Source organism: Falco naumanni, chromosome 3 (assembly GCF_017639655.2).
Source record: "Falco naumanni isolate bFalNau1 chromosome 3, bFalNau1.pat, whole genome shotgun sequence".
Taxonomy (NCBI): domain Eukaryota; kingdom Metazoa; phylum Chordata; class Aves; order Falconiformes; family Falconidae; genus Falco; species Falco naumanni.
Window position 1 is genome coordinate 15637542 of NC_054056.1, and position 20853 is coordinate 15658394.

The 20853-nt window shown below is 46.3% G+C and overlaps 1 protein-coding gene across 2 annotated transcripts in view; it reads right to left on the reverse strand.

The window, feature by feature from the left end:
* The window catches only part of MEGF6 (multiple EGF like domains 6), a 106374-nt gene that overhangs the window by 52300 nt on the left and 33221 nt on the right, over positions 1 to 20853 (reverse strand). Inside the window, exons 1-2 of one of the 2 annotated variants that reach the window (XM_040585880.1) lie at positions 6064 to 7602; positions 4291 to 4413 (exon numbers count right to left, since the gene is read on the reverse strand). In XM_040585880.1, coding sequence (XP_040441814.1) covers positions 4291 to 4413; positions 6064 to 6571 — 631 coding nt within the window. In that variant the 5' untranslated portion in view covers positions 6572 to 7602. Of the gene's footprint in view, positions 1 to 4290; positions 4414 to 6063; positions 7603 to 20853 lie in introns of those variants that run through there. The other variant, XM_040585881.1, reaches the window with a different exon arrangement.

The window sequence follows — 20853 nt, forward strand, 5'->3', positions numbered from 1 at the left end:
CTGGTACGTACTAGTTCCCCGAACACCTCATGACGCTAAGGCTTGGCTGGTGCAAATCCCAGGATCATCCACTCAAACGGTTTCAGCAGCTGGAAGAGGAAGGTTCACCACTGCAGTTAAAGGCTAGTCCACAGCAGAGGCTACCCCTCTAACAGGCAGTTACAGCTTAGGGAGGTCACTCGCCACTTCTCTCTCCTGCTAGTCTTTCAGCCGAGGTCAGAGAGAGCTTTGACACCACCTGGATCTATCTGCCTACACCAAGAGGAACCTCAGGTGCCAATCTCTTCGGCTATAACATCTTGACTCCATGGATTCACAGCTCAGGCGCTCTGTCGTCATGCTGCGCCGTAATGTTGGCTGATGAAGAGTCAGATAAACAAATAGCTCAAGAAATTTAGCATGTACCAGTTATGGGCTGCATGCTGAAATGTATTCCAGACAGATTTTTGAACCCCTCTGCATGTGCATAAGGAAAACGTTAGCTGGCAATTAAATGAACTAAGACACCCCCTGTGTGCATGAACAATCCAGCTAAAATGTGAATTTTCATTTAATTTTGGAGCTAATGCCCTTGTCCTAAGAAGACTATGAAAAGTTCAAATACTCTTCTCTATGTGAAGTGGTGCTTAGAAGAATAAAATAAACAAGCCTGTGAGAATCGCATTTTAGAGGTTTGGTTTATGATGCTTTCTAAGACTTCTCTCCACTGCATACTTGGCTGAGCTCTCTCCATCATGCCTGTCACTAGTGCAGGACCCTGTGCATGCCGACTCTTCCAAAAGTGTGCGCAACCACCCTGGTTTCCTGCAAAACCTCCTTCAGCGAAACAAGGAAGTTGAAGGATGACTTAGTACCACTGCAAAAATGAGCTCCTTTCCCTGGGATGTAACTTAGACCTGAAGCAGTGGTGGCCAATGGATCTAGAAAAGGGGCTTCCACATCTTTCAAGTCCCTAACACATAACGTTGGATAGCAGAACCTCAAGATGTTGTTCAAACAGAACTTGAGCTCCCCTAGAATTTGCTATACCTCAAAAATGCTTGTAAAAAAGAAAACCTGTTTGTTTCTGGTAAAAAAACCCAACACATAATGTCCCCAAACCACTCTAAAGACAGCTTGTCTGCTATAGCCAAAATCAGAAATACAGGAATGCTTGAGAGGCTCATGGTTACAGGTGTAACCATCCCATAGTCAACCAAACAGAAACACTCTACAAGCTCCTGCGTAGCTGTATATTATTGATACTGGTAAATCATATGAGAATTAGTAGCGTATCAAATATATTTCTTTGTGACTCTAGATCACTAGCTCATGTTCACACCATGTAAATAAGGATGAGAGCTGGTACCACCCAGGGGCTCAGCGCTGTAATGTCAGCTCGTCAGACCCCAGATGGGTACCAGAGCTGACTGGCCCCTTCCTGGTAGCATTAGCAAACAGCCCAGGACCATATAAATCCAAGGGCAGATTTTCTTTGTAACTATAATCCCTTTAGCTCAGAAGTGAAAACACACTGGACAGCCAAACACTGCTGCTGCTACTGCCCATCTCTGCCTGTTTCGTGGATAAGGTCAAGCCAGGAGCCATCCTGTAAGGTACCAGGCCAGGTCTGAGCCAGCAGCGTGCATGCACACACATGCACACACACGCACAGACACATACCCCAGCCCCGTCCTGGGGTGGGCATTACTGGCACTGGGACGTGGCAGCCAGTGGGAAGGAACTGGGGGGGCCTGTTGCTCGGAAGATGCCACATGTGACCACCTCAGCTCATCGTTGTGCCTGCCAAGTGTGCCAAGCTCTGGACAGCCAAAGGTTTCAAGAATTTCTTACATTTCTTTGCAGTGTTTCAGGAGAACATTTGCACTCATTTTAAGATCCCAGTCATCAGCCAACCAACCGGCACCCTGGCACGAGCAAAACTCCTTTTCTTGCCCCTTGCTCCTGCAAGGGTATTCCTCCACCTCCATATTTCTACAGTGAGTGAATCAGCATAACTTCAACCAATTCTGGGCAGGAAAAGCAGCAAGCTCGCCCTGAGCCATAACATCCCTCTGTTTCTGAGCAGAGGTTAGGTTGGGAGGGCCTCACATAGGCAAGATTAATTTTTTCTAATAAAAAAAAATCTCCTACCTTAGAAGCAAACACTGAGTCCTGGTAGTTTTCCGCCTCCCCACACAAAACATCCTGCTGATGTTATTGCGTAGCTATTTGTTTAGCAGATACTTCAAAGAGGAGGACTCTGAAGAGGCCAGCTTGATGTCACTCCCAGCCGGGCAAGAGCCAGGAATCAAGTCACAAGGGTAAAGCAAGTGAACTGCTGGCCTCTGAACCCACGACTCATCTCCTCGGGCCACCCTCAGAAAAGATGCAAGGTCCAAACCCTCCTGCCCAGCACAGAGCCAGCAAAGGGCTCCAAATATATAACCTCATCTTTGGAGACCCAGGCTGCATTGTTCAGGCTCCATCAGGACTTTGATCAAGAAGAGCTGAATATTTTGCAAACTTTAAACATTAATGAGTGCCTCCTGTCTTTTCAAGCTGCCCCGTCTCTACAAACAGAGATCTAATCCCATCCACTTCTTCATACTCGCATTAGCATTCAGGGTGTTTGGAAAGAGTTCCTTACCTGACGCAGAAATAAAAGTTAATGTCAAAAGTGGTGAGTCCAGCAAGGTCCATCCACTGTCACACTAGTAAGACTGATGGAGAAGCACAAACCACAGAGAGGGTAACTAACACCCGCTTTGCTGGTGCGTAGAGATTTACACTTGAGCAAAATGGGAGTATATGAGTGATGTGACCCAATGCAAATTGTAGACTCTGTTAATTTAGAGCTTAATCTTTCCCATGGTCTTTTTTTGTGCGTGATGAAACCTGCACACTGAACAAGGAGCTCCAGGAGGATGATGGCAATGACTGCTCCACCGCCCCCAACACCGCATCGGGGAGGGACGGAGGCAGGCTGCCACCTCCACTGCGACAAGGGGATAGAGGGGGCAACTGCCGGTTCTGTGGGCATGACTGGTTACAAATAATACTAAGAATATATTGACATGGATTCACATTGTCTCCCCTAAAAACAAACAAAAAAAAAAAAAAAGGAAAAAAACACCCCAGATTGTTTGTTTTCACCAAAATCCTGAACCTCTTAATCATCTGAGAAGCTAATCCTCATCAGGGGAATTCTGGGGAAACCGAAAATATTTTAGCTTGGCTAAGATAAGGGCAGAGCTGTTTATTTCACACATCTCTACAGTGGTATAGAGCCAGGAAATACTTTCCAGTTATTTTCAACAAAACAAGACAAATGTACCAAATTGGCAAGAAAGTGACATTTTTCTGCAGAATTCTTTAGTGTCCAAACCGATATCCACAGAAATGACTCTTTCCCAGTTTGTCAGCAATCTTTGTTAATTATTTGGAATACTTTTGGACTTCTGCTAAGCAAACCAGTGCTGAAAATATGCGAGAACTCCACCACAGAAACGTGACCATCCTAAGCAATCAATAAAGTACCCTGCGGCAGGCATTTTAGTGTCACCCTAGAGAATACTTGAGCTTCAGATTTCTGGATGGCAGGAGCCCGGTAAAGGTGGGTTTATGATATTGTCAGTGAATCCTGGAACTGCAAGATACTCCAGAAAAATGTATCTTGCTCTTGGCTCTGATAAGCAAATAGCTTTTTGCATTTTTCTGACTCTTAGCTCCAGCCGACTCAAACATGCAGCACTTGCACAGATAACAGTCAGGGAGAAAAGGACAGGGAATCTACTCAGTGCAAAACAGATTTGAGCCATAGGAGAAATGGCCACATGAGGTGAGACTTGCTCTGGATGCTACATAAATCCCATCCAGTATTTCCATTTTGCAAACACAAAGCCGTGTCTTCTCTTTGGCTTTGGTTTGAAAGCAGGAGATGTGAAGGGGAAGGCAGGGAACAGTGTGACAGTATAGATGCTGAAGGAGAAATCTCATCTCTTTAGAGGCAATACAATACATGCCATCGACTTGAACAGGACCAAGATGTCACCCTGAAAACATCACTTCTATCAGGTCAGGCTTTCCCTCCATGCCTGTTACTTGCACCTCTAAACCTTCAGCAGACAGAGAGCACCTTGGGTGGCTAAACAACATCAGAAGCGTGCACTGTATGAGAAGGTTTCCCCAAAAGCCTCTCCTCTGACAGTACGGTGATGACCACCCTGCAGCCCACGGCTCCAGTGCCGATCCCCCCGCAGCCCCTCGCTGCTGGGGCTGGGGTCGTACCAGGCGGCCGCGCACCCCTACCTGCGCATGCCTTCCCATCCTGCTCCAGCCGCAGCCCCGCCGCACACTTGCAGTAGAAGCTCCCGATGGTGTTGCAGCACTGGAACTCGCAGCCCCCGTTGCCCGTCTCGCACTCGTTCACGTCTGCAAGAGAGAAGGGGGAGCACAGGTGAGCTGCTGCTGCCGGACTGACCTCGGGGTACTGCACGACAGCAAACCCAACCACTCTTATGCGGCTTAGTCTCCTAACTTTTCACCGCCAACAAGAACATTAACCAGTACAAAATGATCCCCCTCGTTAGATGCTCAAGTGCTCAAGATGGCACTATCCAAAATAATCCCATCCTGGATGAACACTGGCACTCATATGCATGAGAATATATCTGTTATCACAAAGTGATGCTACGCTCTATAATAACCATCTTGCTCATGAAAATAAGCAAACAAATTTTTTTCACATTAAAAATCTGTTGGTATAGAAGTTTTATCTTCTTGTCTTAAATCAGAGTGGTGGAACTATCATAGCTTCCCACGAAAACGCCTTCAAAGAAACCCACACAAGCTGCCTGAATAGTATTAATCCAGAGAAGACTAAACTAAAAGGTTGACAAAACCAAAATATCCATGTAGTACACATTTTCTACTAATTTTTGTAACTCAAGCCCAGAATAAATCACATTACCTTACCAAACCCAGATATTTCTCTTCCCTTCAGCCTGGGGTGGGCCAGACCCTTAAGTAATGGGGAGCACCTTTCTCAAATGACCTTTTAAATAGAGTGAATGACTCATTACCAGGTGAAAACAGAGGCATCACCCTCCCCCCACCCTTATTTTCCTTGTTACCTAAACACAGGCTCCCTCTGCTCCTCTGTTCAGTTCCCAGGGATTTAACAACTGGGGACCCAAAGGAACTGAACCCTGTACTGCCCCTCTAACTCCAAGGCAGCATCCCCCCCAGAGTCCATTGGGGAGCTATTAATAAGCACTGGAGATGCTTCCCATTCAAGCATTTTCACACCTCATCAAAACACGACAGCTACTTTAATTAGTAAAAAAAATAAAAATAGTGTAAGTTGCCAAGGTTCCCAACATACAGCGCATCAACCGGTTACATCACCCTGGACGAAGAGGCTGGAATACCCGAAGCCCGCCGGCGACAGCCTACCCGCACCAGCTGCCCAGGCTCTTCAGGAAGGTGTGGGAGCGGGACCCAGCCAGGGAGCTCTGCCTGACTGCCCATCCCTGCTCCAGCACACAGCCTGCATCCTCGGTCCCTGGGAGAAATACCAAAGGTTCAGCTATGAGCATCGCTCCTGCCACAGCCTTGGGAACATCTGCCTACGGAACGGCGGGGAATGGAGACCGGCAGCGAGGTGGGAAGGAGGCAACCTTGCGCCACATCGATGTTAGGCTGGTGTAATATTTTCAGTTACAGATCAAAATCGAGCCCAGATTAAGAAACGCTAAGTTTCAGTTCAACATGTGAAATATATGGGGAGGTTTCAAAAAGATTTATCAGCTGTTGGCAAATTTTTGACATTTGGCACTAAGCAAGGCACTCTAAAAATGTATTTGCACTTAAGAAGCCACTTTTTTTTTTTTTTTCTCTTTAAAGAAGCATTTCCTTCTTAAAAGAAAGTAGAAATATGGAGACAAATACTGTTTTAAGGCATTTGGTCTGGATGGAAGAATAATGAGCTGTAGCTTTGCCAAAACCCTGTGCTGCAGCCATACTATACTCTGTACATTTCCCTCTGCTACTGCAGATAAATCTTGGTTTTCTTTTGCTCACCCGGAGCCGGCGGAGCTTGCTGTCTGTCAGCAGCCAGCCCCACTCCCATCTGCTCTTCGCTCTGAGCCCGACTCCAGCTCTGCTGCCTTCGTGGCCAGAGGCAGACGGGATCCTTCGACAAGCCCCAGGGAACAAGGCTAGGACAGGCCCACACCGAGAGGGAGCACTGCTCGAAGGGCAGCCAGCCTGGCTCTGCTTCAGGATGCCACAAAGAGGTGGCCTGCAGGCAGCTGGACCGCTGTGGACCTCTGCACGTGTTATTAGCACGTCCCATGGAAAGGAAAAAAAAAATGATATTGAGGTGAGCTATTGTGTTATGCTTTAGTGGTCTGCAAATAGGGACCATGAAGTAGCGCAGCGCTTGATGCAGGTGTGACTGCCAGTGGTGATGGGGACAGGGATGGGAACAGGGATGGGGACAAGCAGAGCTGCCACTGTGCCCCAGGCACCCACCGCACTCTGCCGGCAGCACCTCCCCCACCTGCAGGAAAGCTCTTTGCAGAGGCATCCCTTGCAGTGATGCTCTTTATTCAGGATAAAACAGGCCCTCGGTCGCTCCTGCGATACCAATAATAAAAGGTGTCTGCGGGTAGTGCACAAACCTGTCAAGTCGTAAAGAATGAAACGTATTACCAGCCAAGAACAGAGGCAGGGAAAGACGGGGATCAAAACAAGGCTGATGTGATCAAAGAGACCCAGCATTTAATTCCCTCAGCCTCTTCTAATTCAGTCCTGTCTGGGCTCGGAGTTCCCTAACTACTTCTGAAACACCAGACCGTGCAAGTTTTGTTATACCTTTCAGAAATCCTAAAACCTGCTAGAGCTTAACAAAATCCCCAAGGGTTTATACTTGCTTAATCCTCTCATTGCAGCAACCTGCCAGCGTTCAGAGACCCATGGCTTGTTCCAAAGGCTTTGTGTAAGACAGGTTACTGAGTGGTGAGCAGGGCTACCCAGCAGTTCCCCTGCCTTCTCTCTGACGATGGATTTCCATGCTACAGGTGTTACAAAGATGAATTCAGCAACACCATAAATTGTAATTAGATTTTCATGTGCTGTAACTGCCTATGTGCAGTGTCTGTTGAAGAAAGGTGTGTTACTGTCACAACTGTAAGGGGAAGAGTTTTATAAACCAGTTCTGGGAATGAACGGTTCACCAGTTAAAGCTTTTCCTCCTTTCCTGTTCTCCCCAAAGACCTGGCAAACCTTATACATGTTGTCCCACCGTGAACGGTTTCCAGACAGACGCCAGCTCTGGCAGCGACGCTAACTGGTGACAAGACAGACCCTGGTTTACGTGCTATAAGAAACTCCAAGTGCTGTGAGTGATGCTCACCACTACAAGAGCAAATTCTTGTTCCTGCTTTGTGCATTGTTCCTATAGCCATTATCACACGGGTTTTACTTACACAAACAGTACCAGTGGTTCGACGCATTGACCGGGCAGTGCAGTATTTCAAAGAAATACTTACTGACTTGTTATGGAGAGCAGAGGGGGAATTAGGAAATGCGACCCTGTGGGATTTTGTAAAACTTGGAGAAGGCTTAAGAATTTGAAAACCTGATGTTTTAGAAGTTAAAAGGGCACCGAAACACCTGTCATGCAAAGTCAGGCAAGGGGAGAGGAGGAAGAAAGGCTTATCGGTTTGAAGGTCCTTCCACAATGCAAGTAGCCTGCTAGGAGCGTTCAGGGAGAAGCTTATAATCCAGAATTTGTCTGTCTTGGCCCTGCTCATCCTCATCATGTTTCCTGGTTTAATAAGCCTCTTGTGAGATGGTCACAAATCAGCCACTGGCTTTTCAAAAGGCTTTGCTGTCAGGTTGCGTAAACTCTGACGGAGAGGAGTTAGTCAATGTTAGTCAATGAGCTTGAAGGGTTTCATATGCTGTGTCTGTGCTGGGTACAGCTGAAGTCTAGCATATTTGAAGGGGGTTTTGTTATTATAATTTTTTAACAGCAGCTTTTATATAAAGTTCTCTTTAATCTTTTAAATGGATGCAATCTCTGCAGCTTCCCCGTGAGCCAGAAGTTTCCCCAGAAGATGCAGTGAGAGCAAGAGTTATTCTTGCCTCCACGTTTTGTAAAAATAAGCATTGTGGTCAGACTCTGCAAACACTTTTTTCGGTTTCATAGAGCTTGTATTTATCAAAGCTTTGTGAAACTTCCTTCCTCCGTGACTGAAACATATGATTCATAAATAAAAGGATGAGTGTTCCTCATGCCCTGACTCACCCCATGCTCCGGCACCACCACTGCCTGTCTAACTCATACGCCTTGATCCCGACCCCCCATGTCCTGCCCAGGAGCTGCTCCAGCTCAGAGCTGACCCCAGTTTGATTTTGTGCCACTGCACCCAGCGAGGCATCCCAACATTCGAAAGGAGGGAGTCCCAGCAGTGCTCTTGGGGCAGTCAAGCAAAGCATGAAAGCTGTCAACAGAGGGAAGTCCCTGCGCTGGCCAGGACAGGGACGGGGAGGCTCAGTGTTTGTCTCCACGGCTCCTCCTAAACCTGAATCGCCTGAATGCCAGAGCAGGCTCCTGTCCCCTGCCACCGCCGGCACCTCAGCCAGTGAAAGTGCCATCGCACTCCCAGGGCACTAATTGCCAGCGACCGCAGAAAAGCAGCTCGGAGATACTACGGCCCATCCTTGTTTCAAAAAGCGGGGAGGCCGAGGTTAACTATTTCGCTATCATCAATTTAGGGCTGTTTGGCCATCCTGAATTAGAAGATCTTTGAACAAAGGATACCTTGAAATTGCCAGCAACCCCCCAGCACAAAAGTACGAGATTTATTTTGCCTCTGCCAGGCAGCCATGAATCAGCTGTCACCACCAGCCAGGTGTCACGAGCAGAGAGCGGTAAAGCTTGGTCCCTAAATCAAACCTGACCCTCCCAAAGCTGCGAGCTAACTCAGAGCAGCTGGGCTGGAATCAGTCCTCGCGGGCCCTCGGAAGGCAAGAGCCCATATTATTCCCTGGAGGTTATTGTGCACCTTTGAAACAACCCATCGGTATTCTAGGAAGGTGTGATGGCTGCAGGCATTCCCTCGCTCAGCGTGCTTGGCTTACACTGAAGCATTTCGGCATGCATGCCATATGCCACCCACAATTACAGACACTCTTCTCCTTGCCCCCAAGGGACGGTGCCTTTGGTGCCACAGGCCACCAGCCAAGACCCAAACCTGGCCCACGGACTGTGTGTTCCTGAAATCCCTGCCTTGCGTCCAGCTTCTTTTGCTACAATATTAATCCTGCCTAGAGCTTTCTTGGACTAATATTTCCTGACAAACATAAAACTCAGTTCAAGTTCACTGAAATGTCTGAAATATTTTCACAGAAACCAGGGCTGGCTTTGAGCACAAGAAGGGACAAGTTACCATTTCCCACTGAAGCCATGCAAAACTCGTGGAACCTCCATGCTTCTCGTAGGGAATCCAGCCAAAGCATGTAATTCTGGCAAAAGTCTTAGCCCTGTCCAAACTCCATCATTCAAATCCAACCTGAGAGACCATGTTCCTCACTCAGACTTGAACATTGCATGGTTTTTTACAAGACAAGCCTGGGGTAGAAAAGAGTGCAACATTGCATGTGGCTCAATAGCAAGGAACGAAACGACTGCAAACAGCCTCGTTGGTGCTCAGAAAGGTGCTTGCAGGTACACAATCACCTGTAAATGTTTGGGGTTATGGATGTAAGTCTGCTGCAGCTTTCTCAAAAGCTCAGCTGGAGGGGAGGGGTGAATGGAGGCAGGACTGCACGAGACCCTTCAGGTTATTTTGATGTGGTTTCTGTGTCCAGATTACTCCTGTTGTTCCTATCACCTGGGAAACTCAACTTTTCACCTGCATTGGATGGTTTTTCAAAATGAAAAAAAATAAAGCCAGTATCCAATACTACTGAGCCCATGTGAACCTCAGCAACGATGGGCTGGCATTCCCTGCACTCGCATTTTCATGGCAGTAACACAGCAACCAGAGCATGCACTGCAACATGCTTGCTCCTCTCTGTAGATTCCCTGCAGACCCTTGAAACCAAGTATGGGTCGCCTCGAATCACACCCACAGGCTCCACCTATACTTGATTTCTAAGGTCATGGGCAGTGGACGTCAAGGAGCTCCTGGAAACCTGTTCCCCAAGAAAGGCTTCTTTCTATCCTTAGTTTTATTCATACGTTATTGAAGTGCCGTGTAAATGTAAATCAATTGTGAAACTCCATACAAGATTTCTGTTAAAAATTGGTTTCAACTAATCTGTTTGTAAAATACATACATTTCCTTTTTATTTTTTAAGAGAGTTAGAAACAGATAAGAAAATACTGTACTGAACATTCAAGCACATAACAAGTTTCTCCAAATAATCTGTGCTCATTTAAAAACACCAATCTTCAAATAATTCACATCCCCACTAAATTAAAGGTACGCCGGAATCAAAGGTTAATTAGAGGAAAGATGCTCCAACACAATAAAATTTAGACTTTAGATATCACCTCACTTTTCTAGCTCTGTGCTCCCTCTAGGCAGTGATCACTACAGGTTTTACAGCATCACAGTAGTTTATATTCACGCTCGTTATCTTTAGCAATTGTCTACCTACCTATGCAGTGCCCAAGCTAGCCAGAAACAACCACAAGGTTCCTACGATAGAATCACCCCTGAATTATTTAATCCTTCCCAGACACAGCCTAGTCTTCAAAGATTGAAAGCAACCTCGACATCTGAAGTGGCAGGGCTGCAATATGAAAAGAAATACATCATTTTAGTTATTTTTTTTTTTTTAATATCCATAATTTTAAGCAGCTTTGCAGGGGAATACTTAAGGCTTTTTATAGAAGTTCAGTCACACCCAACCAATGACCATGTTTCTCATAAAACTGAATTCATCCGCTTTGGAAGAATTTCATACTGCTACTTTAGCCTTGCACCTGTGCAAGGTTTGTTCCAAATATATTCCCAGTCTCCAGCTGAGTCCAAGTCCCTCCCAGTATCAGGAAGGGCAGTGACTGACTGTCTTTGCATTGTGCCTTTCCTTCTGCATGGCACTGTACAGTCTGCTTACCTGTATTATCCTCCTGGCATTTCTCTCTGTGCTGGCCCAGAAAAGTCCTTTTAAACACATCAATGTACGTTCTTATGCAGAGCCCGGACAGACGGACAGACCAAAAGCTGGGCTGGGTTTTGGGCTGGCCGTCAGGAGGGCTGTGGCATTAGCACTGGGCTCAGATGCTTGCTCACGGGTCCAGCTGAGGTCCTGCCATCTCCTTTGCTCCATCCCAATTTGGTGCCTGCCAGGAGCTGCATCCCTGTCCCCGTCCCTGCCCAGCCCTCTCCCAGCACGGGCCAGGGCTCCAGCCAGACCGAGAGCCCTCCAAATCAAAACGTGAACCACACCTCTTGAGAAACTAAACGTCTTGGAGGATCTGCATTATTGCGATGGGATTTGGAATTGCAGGTAAACCTGGCTTGATCTGAAGAGTTCAGAGCCTCAGGACCATGGCTGAGCACCGCAGTGGTGGTACTCATTCTGCATTGACCTGGCTGCTATGCTCCAGCAGTCACAAACCCACTTTGATACCTTTTGCTAGGAAAGGATTGAAACGAAATACTGGTAACAGTAGGTATTCCTACCCTGTATGAGAATCCTCAAGTCATTTTAAGGAAAGCAGAATTCAAGCACATCTGGTATTTTATTTATGGAGGTTACACACTCCCACATGAAAGAAACCATCCACTTAAACTGATAACACCCCCCCCCCCCCCTTTCCAATCTGCCTTTGGGCTAAGAGACCATTAATATTCACAGCCTATTGTCAAGCAACTTTACAACATCTTGTAAAAAGGCCTGAAGGAAGTTTAAATGCCAAGAGGCCCCAGTTTCCAGCATCTGGCTTTCCCTTGAACAATGGCTGCCCCTTTTCCAGCACACCCAGAAAACACACCATGAAGCCACAGAGTCATCTCCCAGCTTGCAAGCACACACATCAGCCGAGTTTTGGGGATTCAGGGCAGAGAACGTGACCCTCGCTAGAAAAGGGAATGTCTTTGTACGTTATCCTGACGACTCATAAAAGGTAAGCGCACTCCAGACCACACAAATCATCTCAGCTATCTGCATAACTTGCAATTCCCTAGAAAAGAGGACCAGGGTCCAAATTTCGGTGCCAATGTGCCAACCTCTTCCCCATCCCAGCAGGTTAAGATTTTACATGGCTTAATTTCCCTTAATTGAGTAAAATCAGCCAGCAGGAAGGTGAGAGGAGCTGGCAGGAGGTTTTCTCGTGTTCCACTGCCATCTCTTCCTGGCTGAGGATGGCAGCCCTGGAAAGTGCTGCAGTAGCAATGTGCCGGTGGATTATGAATGAGCAGTTATCCACGGGTGTCAGCAGACAGGTCTCCAGAACCCCACCACCACCCCCCCCACACATACGTGCTGAGGGGCTGGCTGCAGCGGGGCAGCCCAGGGCATGGTCCAAGCCTGGAGAGCATCACCACTGCTTCCAGGAGCCAGGGGCAGGGAGAGCATCTCTCATCGCAGCCCATGCCAGCCCGGCAAAGGGAGTGCCAGCGTCTGCTGAAAGCACAACTGCAGGATTCAGGCTGTGAACAGGGACCTTGCTGGCACCAAATTCCCTCTCCAAATCAGAAAACAATGATCACCATGTAGGCTGTGGAAAGAGGGTGTGAAGCAGGACTCCGGGAGGGACGATCTCACTGGGACGTGTCTCAAAGGTGAGGCTGTGTGTGTCAGGCTGCCAGCCAGGAGAGCGTGGGTGGGAACATCACGCGGGGCTGCAGGTCACAAGCTGCAGCACCAGGCTCGGCTCCCCCTCACAAGGGCCCTTTCCCCTCCGAGCGCAGGGAAGTTGCAGATTTCCCGGCCACGAGCAGACTGATTCCTCTGCGGTTCTTACTGTGACTGTTCTGTGGAGCCAAAAGCTTCCACTGTGCAGGTGGTTTTGACTCTCTTTGCTCTCTCCAATCCTTTACGTTCATCTTACCTCATGCCGGTGTCCGAGGAGGCTCTCGTGCTGCTGGGGTTTTTTCCCACAAGCCGTGAGAGGGACCCAGATGCTGCTGGTGCTCTGCCGACAGCCAGGATGCTGCGGCTCTGCCCGAGAGGGAGCAAGCGAGAAGCAGAACCTCAAATACTGCTGTCTTCATTCTTGTTCCTTCTGCTTTCAGCAGCCCATTTCCTCACCTTGGATAGAGCAAGCAGACTGGATTCATTCCCAGTATTCAGGGAAAACCCTCTTGCTGCTGGGACTCTTCCTTTTGCACATCCTCTAAAGGTGGCCGCACTGACTCTCCTCCCATCGCTCAGCCAAGACATCCCTGGCAGATATCTCAGCAGCTCCCTAACCTCACAGCCACTTGCACGCCAACAGCTCATTATTGGCAGCTCTCTCCTCTCTCTCTTCATTTAAACACAGCCTTTATTATAAATATAGGGGCAGATATTTCGGAGATCAGCTGTGCACTCCAAGCGAGACAGCTGTATGGCCTCCCCGTTCCCCACTGGTGAACCAGCATCCCCAGGAAAACAGAATTACTTATCTGGAAAATGCAAAGCTCATATCCTCAGCTGGCTCAGTCCCAAATACCTGTCAGCGATACTGACCTGATGCCTATAGAGAAAATCATCTGTCTGGATGCTGTGTAAGTGGTTGCTGGATGTTTCTGCTCTGTGATGGTCCGGAGATCGGTCTTGCTGCCTGGGGCCTTGTGCCAGCGTGGTCTCTCTGGCTACAGGAGAGATCCAATGCCAGTCTTGGCTTCAGAAACATGGAATGGGTGTCCGAGACCAAGTGTTCCTACTGATGTTACTGCACTGGCTAGGTCAGTAGAAGAATGATTTTGATTCCTGGTTTCGGAAACCATCTGCCTGACTCAACACCTCTGCGACGACACCTGGGACAATGACCATCAGGGTGAAAAGCGCGGTGATGCTTGGACTGCTGTCTGCTGCTGTCTAGTGAGAAACAGTGTGGTTGCTTTTTCCCATCATCAACTTTTTCCTTTTTTTCCTAAAATAATTTTTAACTGCTTCATTATTTATTATTGCTAAGGGAGAATTTCCATTTCCTGAGCATTTCAGATCCCAAGACCTGCCTTTTTCCTCTTTAGCACGGACAATTGCGAGCCAGCACAAGCTGGCCGCACACAGAACTCCAGCAAACTCCAGGTCAGACGAGTGTAAGACTGAACCTTCACATCTAGTACTTACAAGACTGGAAGGTTTGGGGCATATACTGCTGGTAGGCAGCATCCATGCCCGGACCGGACACTTCAGTTTCTTAAATACCTACTGAAGGTGGATGGTTCAGGTCCCCAGAACTCAAAGCATGGAACTGGCAAGCCAGCAAAGACCAAATGAAAAAAAAGCCAGATGAATTTCTTGGAAGGGAGTCTCCTGAAGAAAACAAAACCTGTGAAATCTGTTTTTCCAACAGAATCTGCACTTACACATACACTATTACATACACATAATATAAGTTCTATCTGTAATGATTTTTCCCCCAAAAAAACCTCCATAAGCTTTGAAAAAGCAGGATTTTTTTTCCTTTCTTTTGTAGGGAAGTAACCTTTAAGAAGACAAAAAAAATTAAAAAAATGTTGCTGTGTTATGTTTGACCAAAAAAACCCAAAAACTTCTAGAGTTTATATAGATTAAAAGTGGTTAAAATGGGGATAAAATATTTTTTATTTAACTCCAAAGGGGTAACCCTGCAGCTCTTCAATGGGACAAGTTCTCACCACAGTCTGAGGGTGAGGCAGGCGCTGGAAGGAGCCCCAGCTCCCGGGATGGGTGAGCAGCGCAGAGGCTCTATCCCCTCCCTCTGGCCGAAGGAAATTTAACAGACGCAGCAGTTTGGAAAGGGCCGCTGAACGGGATGCACTCACCCAAAGATGAAACTTCGGGTAGTTCTTTTCTAAAAATCAAGTTGCTGTAGCATATCTTCATTAAAACAGCGGCACTGGGAAAGGAGCTGGGTGATGTCCTGAGAATCTGAGCTACCCTGGTTTACAGCCCTTATAACAACCCGTCCATCCAACCTCACGGAACATTGTCCCAGTGACGAGCACTCCTGATAATCGAAAGGAAATAAGAGAATATGCCTTATCTAAGCAGTTATGCACAGAAATAACAGAACGGCATGGGTCCTACAGACACTTCTGCCTGCCTGAACGTGGGTTGAAAGACGGTATTTGCAATTGTTTCTCTGAAAATCTGCCAAACCGATGAGCCTGCGGCACGAGCACATTGGTGTTACAGCTTTGCTGCTTCTTCAGTAAACTTGTTCAAAAAGTTTGTCAGCAAAGCAGAAATTAAACATAACAGCCATGCTTGGTGGGGATTTTTTGTTTCTTTGTTTCTTTCTTTGTTGTTTTTCTCATTTTGGTTTTGTTTCCCTTTCCTACAGCTCAGCACACCCTGGGCTTTGGCAACCAATTACGTAAAAATGGCTTTTTCCCATGGTGTAGGCAGGAGGTCCACCAGGCTACTGCCGCCCAGGGAAAGCGTGCATTGGGGTGGCAGCCCTGGAGAACACGAGGGTGTAACCGAGGGAAGAGTTTGGCCCCAGGACAAGGAACCCAAGGCATGGGACTCTCCCCCCACTGCTCAGTTCTTGCTGCAGAAAGCGACGGAGCCCCTGCTTTGGGCAGAAGTGCTTCAGGTGCAGAAGGGTATTGAAGGTGGAAAAGACAAGCTGCAAAATACAAGGTTATAACCAGATTTGTAAAAAGGAGAAACTGTAAGGATGGATTATATATTTTCCTGTCTTTCAGATTCACATCTTTACCCCATCTAACCATCTATAAACTCAATGTCTTTCCACGGATTATATTAAATGCTCAGACAACCTCAGCCTGTCTCCTCCTGGTCTACAATAACAAAGACATAATAAAACAGCCATGACAGGCAGCACCTCCAGGAAATCTCCTTTTTTTTTTAAAAAAAAAAAAAAAAAAAAAGAAACAACAGAGCACAGCTTTTCAAGAGAACATGCCTGATGCGATCTGCCGCGGTCTGCAGGGAGCAGATTATCTTTCACAACTCTGTAGCTTCCTGCAGTGCTCAGATAAAACTTACGCCGTGCAATGTTCATTGCTTTTCACAGGCATTTTTGTTCACCCATAATTTCTTCCGTAATTCTCTGTCCAAACTGACATCATCTTAATTTTGTTAGTCACTTATGCATCATTTTTCAAACACTTTTGATGTATCTGGGCTTTTCTAATTTTTTTTTAATCATAATCTTTGTGTCATAAAGCACAGAGCACAAGGCTGTACCTGCTATGATGCCAAGGGCAGCGTGCGAGTCATCTCTGCGATGCTTGTTAGGGCATGTTGATGTAGGAAATGCAACAGCATGCATATAAAGATGCATACATATGTATAAACATGCACTGTCTGCTGTAAGCAGAGGTTTGGAGAGCTCCAGGGGAGACGGCCTAGAGGCCACAGGTTCATTTCACCGCAGCAGGATCATTCCCACATGTAGCAACGGTGGATGTGCAATCTTACATCTCCTGTTTAGTAAGAGCCAACCTTTCCAGAGGGATTGCATTATCATTTTTGGCTCCCGTTAAACTTCTCACAAATATAAATATGTTAGATGGCCAAATTACATTTAATCAATATCACAATGAGGGCTTTAAATTTTTATGAACTTCCATTATGAATTTTTATCAAGTTGCAGAAGACAGTGAGTTGATGTACGTTGACTGTAAACTTTGCAGGTCTTTTTTAATTCGACCCCTGGACATGATGGGCTATGCCATGAAGATTTCCAAAGGATTTTGTCTACTCTTTAAGGTATTTCTTTTTTTAAAGGTAAGGAAAATGAAGTTCAACCATGTCAGTGGTTCAGTTTGGGTAAACGTGTGACAAGGGGTGCATTTCTGCTCATCACCTTTCCCAGCTGCATGGCTTCCTCCAAGACAACACAACCATCTTTCCCATGAAACTGTGACCAGGGACTTCCCAGAGTCTCCCTGACCTAATGGAGACTCAAAATCATGCCTGCAATCTCTTCACCTGCATGGAAATGCAGAAGCAAACGGCTTGCTGGGATCGGTCTGTCCCTGCTGGAATGTGTGCAAATACCTGCCAGATCAGTGCCAGTTACTTCTTTAGGCTGTGCAAATGTTCTGGAGGGAGGAACATCTGCAAGAGATAACAGCTTCACGGATCTGAAAGTATTTCCATACACATAACTAGGTGTGCCGGGTATCCTCCATGAGGCTTCCATTAAGGGGTGAGACAATGATTTTCATCGAATGTTCTCACTCCACTCAGAACACACACATTTATTCCTGTCAATGTTCTATGATTCCTGATTTCCTTAGCTCCTTGCCCATCGCAAGCCTCGGCCAGACTTCAGCCCACACCACCAGAGATACTCTCCTCTTTCTGTCTGCTCCTGTACTGTGTCACTGGTTTCCACTAAGCTCCTCGCTCTCTACTGCCATGCCCAATCCATTTCCAGTTTTGGCACGTTTCCACTTTATCTTCCCGAGGGTCCTCAGGAGATGGAGAGGTGGGACGGGCAACAGCATTCAGCCAGGCTATTTCTTTACAAAGGTTACCCCCGCACTCTACAGACCTGCTCCCACTGAAGTCAGAGGCAACAGTCTGGCGAGCCTCAGCGAGAGTAACCTTAGACTCTCAATTTCTGCCATAAAACCTTACGGACTATAAACATCTCTCCATAGTGGAGAGAATTCTTTCTTGACACATTATATAATGGATGCAATATAAAAATATACTGCGCTTGGCAGGCTTTCCAAGGCTTCCCTTCGGGAGCTCAACAAATGGGCTGGTGTTTGATGATTTTTTTTTCCCACTCTATGGCCAAAACTGCATTTCATGGAAAGACAGCAAGATGGCTCTCCTGGGAAAGAACCTGTATTCCTCTTACGGAGGAGCTTGAAGAGACTTCCTTCACAGTTTCCACATCTTTGAAGTGACCTCAGCTCCATGAGATCACGGATGTGTTTGCCAAGGCTGAGTGTATGAAGGTGTGAATGTCAGCGGCACTTTTGTCCTGTTATTAATTGCTTCTTGCAGAGAAGTCCGTGCCAGGGTGACGCTCTGCATTCACCAGGTAGCTGGTGATCTTTAGCCACGTGTCCCCACGGCACATCACCCCTGAACAGAGCCCAGTTACGCCTCCTGCTCTTGCAGCAAAGCAGCCAGGCTGGACCAGGCTTCCAGCTCCGCACCTGATGAGATGAGGTAGCAAAAGCACAGAGCTTTGTTCTCCCGGGTTACATCGTCCTGATCCAAAGCCAACGAGATCCACAGAGAATCAAGGAAACATTATCAAAATGGAGTTGGAGGGTTCAAAAGAAATGCTGTTGCAACAGGCTAAGCTGCAAAGAGTTCAGATAGGGACTGAAGATGAGTGGATTGGTCTGAGTGCCAGGCGCACGTGCACTGGGAGGCAGGAGATCTGGGCTCCAGATACATCCCAGACTCACTGCCTTGCCTTCCCACCGCCAAGTCACGTAACCTGCCATTCTGATTTCTCCACCTAAAACATCAAAAGACATACCTACTTCACGAGCCCTCCTAGCTGTGATGCTTAACACATCTGAGTTTGTTAGTGGTTTTATTAGCTGCTCCGTGCATGGTGCAGGAGGCTGCTCATCAGTGGACCTCACTCTCCTGGAACCTGAAATCAGCATCAACACTTGCTTCTCCCAGACATTTGCAGTTAAGCAGGGGACTAACCAGGATAAAGAAATCAAAGTTCTCTTCTTCTCTCATTTAAAAAAGGAACAAAGCATTGTCTTTAACATAATTATTCCTGATCTATAAAATGGCAATTCCATTGTAATATAGACAGCAGTGAAATACAGCTGCCTTTGTTTACAGCAGTGTTGCAGGAGTGTAGTCAAGTGGTTTTCAAGAAAAATATTTCCTGTGAACTAGGTGCACTTGCAATTTAGCAAAGCTCTCAGTGTCATTACAAACATACCATGCCCAAAGTCACCAGAGCATTCAAAAGAGAAGAATCTGAACAGATGCCTGTAAAATCCCGAGGTTTTGTTCTAACTTCTTGGTTATTGGATTTGGTCTTTTCCCCAGGAGGAGGAGGATATAGTCTGGTACAATAGCCATAAATCTGTTTCTATCCCTAAACAATGCAAACAACATAAACCTCCTGATTTTTGCTTACAAACAAACCAGAACCAGCAGCTCTCACACAGCGTCATCCTAAAAATGTGTTTGCTAGCTACCTTTCAGATGTTATTGTACACAAATGTAAATAATGTAAATTAAATCATAAACAGAATGCAGAGACATCCAAGAAGAGCTTATCTGCTGCATATCCCTTCTTCAACCAATTAACTAATGTTTCTGGGCTAGCCCCAAATGGTCCAAAATTGGTGATTTGACAGCTCCTCTGAACAGCTGACCGTAATAACCGATACAGTCTCCCAGGGTCCTGACATGCAGCTCCTCCAGCTGCTGACCTTGCCAGACAGGACCACCTAAGCAGCTGACAGAAGACAATGTCAATTACAGTGAGATTTCCAAATATGACTTATGGCCTTTTTTAAAGCCAAAAGCTTTGATGAAAGTGATTGAGTGGACACTGATGATGACCTGGCAAAGACTGCGCAGCTGGAGAGGTAAGACTTGACAATGTATTTTCAGGAGCAAGCACGTCAGAGGAGAAGGCTCTGCTACCAAAGTAAGAAATGAGAGGAAGAATCAGTTTGACATTCAGCTATTTCACCAGTCAGGCTTAAACTTACCCATCTGAATTCTTATTCAGATAAGTAAGAAGGTATTATCCTTAGCTACAGGATCCACTCTCTTTGTTCAAACGGAATTCTAAACCAAGCATCTTTCAAAGCTCTGAAGCATTGACTATCAGCTGCTCCTTCCAGCAAACTTCCTTTTTTTGGCTGGAACAGCCTCAGAAGTGCTGAAATACCATAAAGATTATGATCGCAGGCAGCAGGGTTATAACCAGAATGTTCAGCTACAAGAGTCCTTCTTCGTCCAGTCTGTCCTGGCACTTTGCAGAATTTTGATTGTATGCAACACTAACGTAAAGAGCACCTCTTTTTTGAGGCTTGCTCATTCAGCTACCAGCGCACAAAGGGCAGTACATGTCTTACTCTGAAGAACTGGAAAGTCCCTGGGGAAAAAATAATCTTCTTCTAGTCTCTTTGTCTCTGTATAATTAAGCTCAACACAGCAAAGCACCCAAGGGGAGGAAGCTTTTTGTATGGTTCTCAAGAGCTGCAGTAACATTTATAGTACAGGATGGTCTATGTAAAACTATTGATCACTGATCTCATTATTTATATTTCACTACAAAAGCCCTTCATGTTCCCAGATGCATAATAGGTGTCAAGAGTAAGAACCTTGAAAAATAAATTGGAAAAAAGTTACAATAGCAAATGGCTTGTTTATGCCATAATTGGTATTAGGCAATTAATGGTGGGATGAAACATCACATTGCTTCTGAAAACAAAAAGCAATACTGTTTAAAGAACATTTAATGAGCATGTTTTATGTTGTCCTCAGCAAGTTTACTGCCAAGCCACAAAAGACATTTATACACACTTCCTTTTGTCTCTAATGAAAGGGTCATTGCTACTTGCTTCTTGTTAAATTCACAAGTTTAAAAAAAAAAAAAAAAGCACAAATGTAATGTTCTAAACTTGAAATCCACCTTCTTGAAGGAGCAGTTGCTTAAGTTCAAAGATGTTTGCTCAACAGGGACAGCCACAGCACTGGGCGGGCGGTCAGAATTAGAGGCAAAGCAAA